General features: G+C 42.3%; 1 protein-coding gene across 2 annotated transcripts; it reads right to left on the bottom strand.

Moving 5' to 3' along the window:
* Window positions 1-3,660: 3,660 nt before the first annotated feature.
* On the bottom strand, window positions 3,661-7,957 carry LOC114448898 (fucolectin-3). Of its 2 annotated transcripts, XM_028426135.1 has the most exons (7): window positions 7,859-7,957; window positions 7,220-7,281; window positions 6,776-7,061; window positions 4,953-5,107; window positions 4,527-4,806; window positions 4,281-4,435; window positions 3,661-4,085 (listed from the first exon to the last, which is right to left on the bottom strand). In XM_028426135.1, the coding sequence occupies exons 2-6, from the start codon at window positions 7,278-7,280 to the stop codon at window positions 4,285-4,287; spliced, it is 933 nt and encodes a 310-aa protein (XP_028281936.1). In that variant the 5' UTR covers window position 7,281; window positions 7,859-7,957; the 3' UTR covers window positions 3,661-4,085; window positions 4,281-4,284. The 2 variants fall into 2 exon arrangements, with proteins under 2 accessions (XP_028281936.1, XP_028281935.1); XM_028426134.1 differs by having other exon boundaries at window positions 3,661-4,435.
* Window positions 7,958-11,288: the final 3,331 nt, after the last annotated feature.

The raw sequence follows: 11,288 nt of genomic DNA, 5'->3' as shown, positions 1-11,288 counted from the left end.
CTTTTTCCCCCGTGCAGACGTTACGCCCACAAAATGACGTCATTTTTTGTCTCTGACCGCCCGCTGATCCGCACTCCTGTGCACAGGGTCCGGGCCGAACTTTGTCTTTCAAGGCTGTGCGGCAACCATGCTGTGATTGGTCGGAATTTATTGTGGGCGTGATGAAAGTGGAGAAGCGCAAGAGCCTCTCCAGGTATATAGGTAGGTGTATAAACAGCACTGATTCAACAGATTTAGATAAGACCATACCGGTTTTGCATGATGAGCAATAAAAGAAAGAAAGAAAGGCAAGTCAGGGTGATTTGTCACCAATAACTCCAGACAGCCATTCACACATACCAGACGGTGACTGTTATTACCATTCTATATACTCCTACATACCCGGGCATAATAGGCTCGTTAACAATGTCTGTATATCTTTGCTATTGTTACTTTTAATGTTGCATCTTCACAGCTCATCACCGGACAGTTTGAAGTATCGCAGGCACATTGGAACACAGTAGATAGTGCAAATGTGGTCATAAAGGCACAAACACTGAATCTTTGCTATTGTTACTTTTAATGTCGCATTTTCACAACTCATCGCCGGACATCTCACGCTGTTGCAGGCACCCTCTCTGTATAATGCCCTCTTGCCATGGCACACGTCCTTGTGGTGTGTTAAAAAACTCAGTAAAGTCTTTCCTTATAGTTTAGTGGGCGGGCCGTATGAGGAGTTCTGCACACACGCGTCTCGTGGAGTATGGTACCTCAGTGCGGAAAATAATTTTTTTTTTTATCTCTTACCACCCGTGGAGCGCGTTCTCCGCTCTTTGCCTCGCGGAGTATGGAACAGCCTTAACTGCCCCTTATGGGATATGTAGGTGTTACAGAAACATCAAACACAAGACTGTATACTGTAGGCTACAGTCAGGTTCATTGTTGTGGTTTGTCATCTTGGATTCAGTTTTTCTTGTTTTTTTTTTACAGTTCTCTGTTTATTTTGACATCCTGGTTCTGGTATTAGTTCTTCTTCCTGCCCTGACCTCTCTTGTTTATTTGTTTTCTCCTGACCTCCCTCATAGTGTTGGCTTGTGTTTCCCATTTTATTTTGAAAGTCTGTGTCCTTGGTATTTCCCTGTGAGTTTCACTTCCCCTTTGTTTCCCTCCTTTGTTACCTGCTCCACCCTGACTGTGTTCACCTGGTCCCTGGATTACCTTTTTCCCATCGTGGATGCTATTGGCTTATCACCCTGTGTTCCAGAAGATGAATGAGTTCCCCTTTTCCGGTGGCTCCGGCACTCCCCGCTTGGAACCCTCGGCAAGCTCCTGCTCCAGCCGGATGCTCCGATCCTCCAGTAGAGCCAGTTGACCATTCCTCACCTGTTCCTGCTTCAGCTGGATTCTCCGTCTCCTCATTCCCTGATCCCGCGGGGGTTCGGCCCTCAACCCTCGTCCCAGCCTCAACTCTGATGGACCTCCAGTTCTGGTTTCCTGTCCTGTCTCGGGAATGTCCTCAGCGCTGGTGATCCATCCTGACCCAAAAGGATCTTCAGCTTTAGTGACCTGTCCTGTCACTGGAGGATCCTCAGCTCTGGGTTTCTGTTCTGGTCCTGGCGTGCCTCTGTTCCCAAGTTCCTGCTCCAGACCTGGTGGGCCATCGTTTCTGGGTTCCTGTTCCCGGCCTTGGTGGGTCTTCATCTCTGGGTGCCTCTCTGGACCCTGGAGGGTCCGGGTCCCCATCTCTGATGGTCTCCGGCCCAGTTCCTGAAGGGTTCAAGTCTCCAGGTTCCTGTCCCGACACTGGGGGGGCTTCATCCCTTCCTTCCTGTTCGGGTCCTGGAGGGCCCGTGTCTCCATCTCTGGTGGTTCCTGGTGTCCTCGGGAGTCCTAGTTCCTGGCTACCTGTTCAAGTCCTGGAGGGCCCAAGCTTCAGTCCCTGGTGGGTTCCCGTCATGACTCCAGGGACTTCCTGTTCTCTGGTCTCCAGCCCCGTCCATGAGGGACTCCTGTCTCGAACTTCTGGTGGTTTCCTACTGTTTGGGCCCAAGAGGGTCCCTGGTGGCCTATTCCCCAGACCCTGGAGGGTCCAAACCCCTGTCTCTGCTAGTCTTCCGCCCGGATCGGCTCTCCTGACCACTCTCATGTGTTTGTAGTGTTTTCTTGTTTCTTGCATGTTTTCTTGTTTTCTTCTCCTGATTTATTTTGAAAATCTGGTCTTCCATAGTTTTACCCCCCCTGGGTTTCCCTCCTTTGTGATTACCTGCTCTGCCCTGATTGTGTTCACCTGTGTCTTATCTGTGTCTACTTAAGTCCTGTGCCCCCCTTTGTTCTTCCCCCTGCTTAACTTGGTGTCATGTCTTCCACATTTCCTCTGTGTCCCTGATTCCTCCTGTGTCTTCCTGTCCTTTCCCTGGATTACCTTTTGTTGTTTGGTTAGTTTGTCATCCTTGGTTTTTATTTTGTTCTTTACTTGCACCCTTTTGGGCATTGTTTTCAGTTGGACTTTGGCTTTTTATTTTTTAAAGGTTTACTTTAAGTTGAACATTAATCTTTTGCCTGCATTTGGGTCCTTTAAAACTCCTACACATAACATTCATACATTTTAGAACAATGCTATGTTTTGTAGCATTTGTACACCACAACCTTGAATTTGAAATAAAAAGAGTGAAGTTGAGATTCTCTGCTTTATTTCAAGAGTTTTCAAGTGTTGCATTAACCATTTTAGGAATTATAGCCATTTTCACACACACAGTAAAGAGGAAAAAATGCTAAGCAATATCTACCAATATCAACCAACTGGGCCCACTGCATAAGCAGTGGGCCCAGTTGTCTTCATTTTGATTGTACCAAACATATTTTTAAATTGCATTAATTAATCATTTACAACAGACACACAGCCACGCATGTTATACACTGACAAAGGCAATAATAAATTTACACTGAAACAAATTGTAGACAATGCTACTTCAGCTAGAAGTGACAATCCACTACTTTTTTCTTTGTTAAAAGAAAGCAGTGTTAACCTGCTCCACCTCCTGGCCTTACATGGGCAGAGGTACAAACAAGCAGAGAAGACATCATCAGGGAGCAATTTAATCTTCTAATCCATTTTGCCAGGCTTCAAACCTTCTGAAGGTGAACCACAGGTGGTGCAAACCAATCAGAAAGTAATGTAAGAAAGTATTGGTTTTAGTTTAGGTGTTACCTAAAATTTTTATTTTTTTATTGTCCTTGGAAAATGGGCAAAAACCATATCAATCTGGAAAGACTTCTGAAACCATTTCAAACTGTTTGGAGTTCAACAGAGAAAGATTATTCTCAAGAGGAACATTCCAGACAGCTGTCAATCTTCACAGGAGTGGACGTCCCAGAAAATTCACCCCAAGATCAGGGAAATAAAAAAAACCCAAGAGCTACATGTCAGAGCCTACAGACCTCACTGAGCATGCTCAGTGTTAATGTGACAGCACAATTAGAAGAAGACTGAACAAGTACAGTTTGTTTGAAGGGTTACCAGGAGAAAGACTCTTCTGTCTAAAAAGCACATGGAAGCAGGACTGAGGTTCACTAAACTGCATCTGAACAAAGAACAACACTTGTGGACCAATGTCCTATGGACACATGAGACATATGAAAACAATACTTTTTTTTACTTATGAGGCCATGTTTGTTTCCATCATTTTAAAAGTAAAGATATGTTTTAAAACTTTTATTCTGAAAGCCTCTTTTAATGATTTTACTTCAGCAAAGATTGTAGACAGGCAGGAGCGGTACAATCAGTAGTTAAATATTTAAAAAACAAAACCATTACAAACAGAAAAATAATCAGAATAAATCTGCTTTTTCTCCCTTTGTTAATGAAGAAAATTAATAGAAAAATCAAATGTACAGTGCTTTTTATCCACATATAGAACGTGATGATCTGATTATTCTTGTGGTGCTTGAGCACAAAAGGGAAAAACTTAATAGCATCTCTCTGCAGAAATCATGACCCAGTTAATTAAGGATGATGACAGGCTCATGCTTGTGACACCTTGGACGGCCATTTTCTTCGCTTGTAACGTTTTTGACATCTTCAAAAACTCAAACCAAAACATTTTAGACAGATAAATAACACCGTAGGCCAAAATATGAGCATTTGATTATGGGGAGAACTGTCCTATTGTCTCACTGAAAGGGACGTCTGACTAAGCTAAACCTCCACATCATTAAATTGACGTATGATCTATTATTTTGATTTATTTGATGTTGTGGTATTTGTATTTTTTTTATACTTTTATGTTTTGCATGTGGTTTTATAAGCTAATCCAGGACGGAGCCATACACCTCCACCTCACACAGAGTCAGGAATTCTTCTCTGTCAGGGACGACTACGTTAACGTAACGACCGTCCATCCCGTTGCACCGGAACTCAGCGACGCCACCTGCTGTGGGGCTTGTGATCACAGAACACCTGGCAAAATAGGAAACAGAAAGGGTTGGAATGGAGCTCAAAGCTAACTGAAGATGTAAATTTTAAAAAAGACATAAAGAGAGATGTTTACGTAGGGTTGCTGTTGCCATAGTTATCTAGAGAGTCTCCAATGCGAATCTCGGCTCCGTTGAGTCGGTCAGGGTCAGAATCGGGATAGACAATTTTTACAGAAAACACTTTATGTGTTTTGCGGAGATCCAGTCGCCACCAGGGGGAGACTTCATTGCTCGTGTGAGTGCAGGAGCCAGCTTCCCACCTGCTGTTGCGATTCCCATCGATAGCATTATATGCAGCTCCGAAGGAATACAGAGACGACTGGGTGGCTTTTCCTTGGAGTGCAAGATTCTCTCCTGCCCAAACATGTGTTTATGAAATGCACTTTTTTATCATTTGCAGTCAATAACCATCTTTTAAATCCTCACTGCAGCGCCCCTTGTGGCCACATTTGTTAACACATAAAACAAGGAAAACTACTTTTACTTGCTCAGATTCTCACCTGTTGGGGCGCGGTATCCATAAACCTCCACTTCACAGAGTGTGAGGAACTTTCGTGAACCAGGTATAGACAAAGTCACGTAACGTCCCTCCACGCGATCAGTGAACGTGATGGGGAACGTTGCCCCTCGCCCAATTGAAGGAATTGAATGGACCCTAGTGGACAGAGATGGAGAGGAAGAATGTCAACAGTTTGAATTGTATGTACAATCCAAGAATTAAAAACAAAACACACTTCCCATAAGTAAGGACACAACTCGACAAGCAGCAGTTAACCAAATCCCTGAGTAGTGATTAGTTAAGTTCTGCAAGCGGCGCCAATTTATGCCAAATCTGGAGATTGTCCTCTAGAACTCTCACAATTTATTTGTGCAAACAGTGTATAATGACTAATAATGCCTCACTGTAATAGTGCCCTCTAGTGGCTGTACTACAGTATGAGACAACTTTAGATGTATATGGTGACTGACAGATACAAACCATAGTCCTGTTTAAAAGGTAACCCCTGCTGATGATCAGTCCTTGATTAGTTGATCATCAGCAGGTGTACAGACCTCTGTAAAAACAGATGTTCTGGATCAGCTGTGTGTTAACACAATGACAAGAGAGAAAGACATAAACAATGGTGTTAGAGAAGCAGCTGTTGCTGCACATCTCATCTGAAAGACTTCTGAAACCATTTCCAACTGTTTGGAGTTCAACGTTCTACAGAGAGAAAGATTATTCACAGGAAAAAAACATTCCAGACAGCTGTCAATCTTCACAGGAGTGGACGTCCCAGAACATTCACATCAAGATCTCAAGATCAGGGAAATAAAAAAAACCCAAGAGCTACATGTCAGAGCCTACAGACCTCACTGAGCATGCTCAGTGTTAATGTGACAGCACAATTAGAAGAAGACTGAACAAGTACAGTTTGTTTGAAGGGTTACCAGGAGAAAGACTCTTCTGTCTAAAAAGCACATGGAAGCAGGACTGAGGTTCACTAAACTGCATCTGAACAAAGAACAACACTTGTGGACCAATGTCCTCTGGACACATGAGACACATGAAAACAATACTTTTTTACTTATGAGGCCATGTTTGTTTTTTCCTTATTTTAAAAGTAAAGATATGTTTCACAACTTAAATCTTAAATCTGAAAGCACAGTGCCACAGTATGAGACACCTTTAGTTACAACCAGAGTAAGAACACCAAATGTTGATTCCTCTGTGATTTTACTAGCAAACTGCCAGTTTGTATAGACTACAGACAAGTTAGTCATCATGAAGGGCAGATTGCTTAACACACTTAATGATTTCACAGTTAGCTGGCACGATGAATGATTGGAAATGAACCCCACAACATTTATCTTGGTGCTTGCCAAGTTTCTGTTCCTGAACTTTAGACAATGGGGACTGAAATAGAAGGTTGAAAGATTGTGTAGATGCTAAAATATCACATTCAAGGCAAATAACCATTCACCGTCTCCTGTCCTGTCTCCTGCTGTTGCTGCAAATACAGACTGTGATCCACCTGGCTCCACCTCTAAAAATGTCACAGAGGTTCTGCAATGTTGCTAAAGGGATATGCAGACTATGAGCAGACCAATTACAGGTACATTTGCGGTGAAATACACATCAGGCTATACGTCATAGGTGCCAGGCGTTTCTGATGTAGATTTGGCACAGATGCATGGAACAAGCTTTAGCTTTACCCCCATTAAGGCTGGTATTTTAGAATGTGGATGCCCTCATGCTAAGTGAACTAGCTTCCCAACTTTAGGTCATACCTGTCACTGCACTGCCACACTAAAGTGTTAACACTGTGTCAGAGTTACTCACTTTGGATTTTCCAAACCGTTGTTTTTTGAAAAGTTGCCGATGTAGATCTCCACGTTGTCAAGCCTCTGCTCACAGCAGTCTCCCCTGTTGGTGATGGTCATGGAGGTGACAATGTAAGAGTCCAGCAGGTCCACTCTCCACCAGGGCCTGGTCATTTCATCAGTATGTGTGCAGGATCCGGCCCCGAAGTTAGACTCACGACTTCCATCAATTGCACTAGAGGCAGCTCCAAATGAGTGCTCATAGCGGTCTGACTGCGAGGCTTTTCCACGCAAGGCCACATTTTCTGTCAAAGAAACATGAAAATAACAGTACACAGTAGTTTTGTCACAAAGATCCTGCTGTATCCTACAATTAAACCTAAAACACAACTTTTAATACAGATGTGATGTATGTTTTGTGTATTTTACTGTACAGATGTTTTACAGTGAAGATCACACTTACGATAGTCAGCCGAACTCATTGTCAGGAGGAACAGCAGAAGGAAAACACTCAGGTTCATCATTCTGTGTGAGACAGATTAATGAACACTAAACCTCAAACTCACTGTTAGTCAGTGAGGGGAGTTCAGACTAACATACATGCATGCAAAGTCCTGTGGTACATTATAAATAGTGTATGTAGTAATAGTGTGCATTTTTATACAATTGCAAATTTTCACTTTAATTCCACCATCAGGTGTGGGAAGCTGCCATGCAAGGTACTGACCTCACCATGAAAAACAACAGTGCTGTGTGACGCATCAAAAGACAGTCACAGTTATTGCAAATAAAATATTATATTTATAGTAATTACAAAATTATACTATAAATAAATCACAAAGAATACAAATACAAGTATTTAATTAGTTTGATTTTTGCAACCCTTGTAAAAAATGCATATAAGATAAGATAAGATAAGATAAAACTTTATTAATCCCGAAGGAAATTCTTGTGCCAGAGGTATCAAGTTACAATGTTCTGCAAATTAAGAGTTTATAATTATAATAATAATAATAATAAGAAGAAGAAGAAGAAGAAGAAGAAGAAGAAGAAGAAGAAGAAGAAGAGGAAGAATTTCACAATGAAATTATCTGGAACATACGTGGAGATTTGGAGTCCAGTGATTCAGTGAAGAACCGTCCCTCAGATCCCTGAAACCTCAACATCAGTCTGATTCTTATATGGCCCCATGTCTTTCTCCAACCAATCCTCAGATATCACATCATATTCATCTTCATCACCAGCCAATCATATCCCACTGCTGTTCTCCAACACACGTGTGTTTCACTTCCCTTCTGGTGAAATACAGTTCTGATACAAGGATGTCAGACCTGATGGTAGTGATTCATAGCAGTCACAGCATTTTTGGTTATGATCTTGTTTGTAACTTAGCTCTGGGTTTCTCTGTTTTTCTGGGGCTCCCTGTGTTGTCCTGTCTGTGTGATGTAGCTTTGCTTCTGTCTTGTTTCCTGTTTTACTTTGAAAGTCCTGTCTCCCTTGTGTGTGTCCATGTGTTTTACTTCCCCTGTGTTCCCGCCTTTGCGATCTTTGGCCCCGCCCTAATGTGTTTCACCTGTGTCTTGCTGTCCTGTGCTAGATTGTTTTAGTGAGTGTATTCTCTTTTGTTTTCCGTTTCCCTGGGATCTTGTACATTTTTTTGGATTGTTTCTAGTTGGATTTGCTTGATTTGGTTTTTGTATTTCTGGATTTAGGTTTTTTCTGTGTTCATTATTAATACAACTCACCTGGTTTGCTGAATCTCCTGCCTGCACCTGAGTCCTCTTCAAGCACCGCTGACCTCTGATGACTGGAAAGTGGAACAATCCAAAAACAACTAAAAATGCTTAATTGCAGTTTTTTAGTTTGCGCAATCTGCGTGTTCCTTGTTGTGTCACATGGTGTTTCAACATCACCAATGTGTTCCCTCTTCTCTGGAAACACTCGAACACCCACTGTGCTGTACGCTTTGTACACTGAGAATCAATATTCTCATCAGAATCAAAAAAGTTGTTTTTCATCCTTGCAGGGAAACAATAAAAATACAAATGCATGAAAATATGCAAAATAAGGGCCATGAAGCAACAATAAAGCATCCACTACCCCTTTCATCTGGCAGGGGGTTGTGGAGGATGACTTGCTTTTTCCACAGCAGCCTGCATTTGCTGCATGTAAATCTCTCCAACGACCGTTCCCAGTGCCAAAAAACCCGAGCCGCCCCTCTGCATCGGATTATACACCTGTGGTTCCAAATGTTGAACAACAGCTGCAGAAAAGGGTCTTTTCATAGACAGTATCTATATTGAAGGGCCGGGCCTATTTGCTGTTAAAATGTACACCTTCAAATCTTTGCATAATATTAATCCAAGTTAGTAGGAGGTGCTGCATTCACTCATCCTCCTGCAATTAAAAATATTTTGTGAGTTAGTAGTCTAACTGCTCCTTATGGGGAATGTAGGTGTTACAGCAACATCAAAGATTTAGCAGGACAAGACTGTATACTGTAGGCATCACACAGTCAGGCTCATACATTTTAGAACAATGCTGTGTTTTTTAGCATTTGTCCTATATACCACATGAACCATGTGAAGATGAGACTTTCTGCTTTAATTCAAGAGCTTTGACAAAAGTGTTGCATTAACCATTTTAGGAATTATAGCCATTTCACACACACACAACATTACAGAGGAAAAAATGCTAACCAATGTTTATCAACCTGACTGCATAAGCAGTGGGATCAGTTGTCTTTCATTAATCCTGTACAACAGACATACAGCCAAGCGTGTGTTGACAAAGGCAATAATACATTTACACAGAAATTTTTTAGACTTGATGCCACTTCCGCTAGAAGTGACAAACCACTTCTCTTTTTCTTTGTTAAAAGGATGTTAAACTGTTAAACCAAAAAAAGTGAATCACAGCCTGGCAGAAATGAAGCCCTCACCTCCTGCTTCTGGTGATCTTTTTTCTTCTCGTGATGGGAAGTGTAAACCTGCTCCACCTCCTGGCCTTGCACAAACCGCGTAGAGAAGACGTCAACATGTGTGTGCAATTCTTCAGTGTTTTCATAGCCGTTAAAAGTGGTGGGAAAAAAGTATGTGGCACCACAGGATGGCGCCATTTTGTCTCTCCCACTGACTCCTAATGAAAATGCCAGTAGGTAGGCTACATTAGTTAATGTCACTGTCTTTTCTTATAGTGTCCTCTTACCTCTTAAATGTTCCAATATGCTTCATGATCAATAATATAATATATAATGTTCTATATTATGTAGATATCATAAAGGTAATAGTGCCTTCAACACAATCCAGCTGGTTCTTCTAGGTGAGAAACTGACAGCAGTGCAGGTGGATCCCTCCCCTTGTGTCATGGAGTGTGGACTAACTGGTAGATACTGGTAGACCACAGTTCGTGTGTCTGCAGTGGTGTGTCTCAGACACATTGGTCAGCAGCACCGGGCTCCCACAAGAGACAGTCAGCTACCACTGACCAGTTACCAGACAGAGTCATGCCACCTTCAGAAGTTTCCTGATGACTCTGCCACAGTGGGATGTATCAGCAAAGGTGGAGAGTCTGAGCACAGGACTGTGGTGGACAGCTTTGTCATGTGGTGTGAGCAGAACCTTCTGCTGCTCAATGTGGCAAGACAAAGACAAAGGAGCTGGTTGTGGACCTGAGGAGGACTAAGACACACGTGGCTCCTGTCTCCATCTGTGGTCTGAGTGTTGACATTGTGAAGGATTATAAATAATTATTATTAATATTAATAATAACCTGGGAATGGACACTGAAGCCCTCGACAAGAAGGGCCAGATCATGCTGAGGATGTTTTATGAGTCTGTGGTTGCCATTTTGTTTGCTGTTGTGTGCTGGGGCAGCAGACTGAGAGCAGCGGACACAAACAGACTTAATAAACTGATCAGAAGGGCCGGTGATGTTGTGGGGGTGGAGCTGGACTCCAGCAGGGTCCGACAGAAGGATGCTGTCTAAGCTGCAGGGGATCCTGGAGAACAGCTTCCATCCTCTCCACATCGTGCTGCTGAGGTGCAGGAGTACGTTCAGTGCCAGACTGATCCCCCATCCCATCACCACTGAGCGCCACAGGAGGTCATTCCTTCCTGTGGCCATCAAACTGTACAACTCCTCCCTCCCCTAATTATATCAACATTGTTATTATAGCACTGTTATATTTTACTTCTTACAGTTTTCCAGTTGTATTATATATGACTACCACTTTGATTTTTTTAATTATTTTTGTGTTTAGAATTTATTTTATTTTATTTACCTTACCATTTATAACCTGTCTCTGAGCATGCATGGAGCACCTAGAATGTTAGCAAAATTTTTTCAGCGTTGAGAGTTAAATAAAAAATACAAAGTTGATATAAGTACATGAATAAATGAATGAATGAATGCGCTAATGTCCTAAATCACAAATCTCCTACATTTCCCGTGAGCCTTTTGAATTTGAGACTCGCGAGACTTGGAACGTATTAGCGCCTGTGCGGCTGCGCAATATCATTCGAAAACTTGCA

This window comes from Parambassis ranga, chromosome 16 (assembly GCF_900634625.1).
Source record: "Parambassis ranga chromosome 16, fParRan2.1, whole genome shotgun sequence".
Classification (NCBI taxonomy): Eukaryota; Metazoa; Chordata; class Actinopteri; family Ambassidae; genus Parambassis; species Parambassis ranga.
The sequence above is the reverse complement of the archived record's forward strand: the minus strand, read 5'-3'. Positions and strand labels throughout refer to the sequence as shown.

Bases quoted from the DNA above. Each gene is read 5' to 3' on its own strand.
- LOC114448898 (XM_028426134.1), bottom strand. From the start codon at position 7,280: ATGATGAACCTGAGTGTTTTCCTTCTGCTGTTCCTCCTGACAATGAGT. The intron at 5,108-6,775 runs GTGAGTAACTCT...TCTGTCCACTAG, and splicing joins AACGGTTTGGAAAATCCAAA to GGTCCATTCAATTCCTTCAA. The intron at 4,807-4,952 runs GTGAGAATCTGA...ATGTTTGGGCAG, and splicing joins TGGATACCGCGCCCCAACAG to GAGAGAATCTTGCACTCCAA.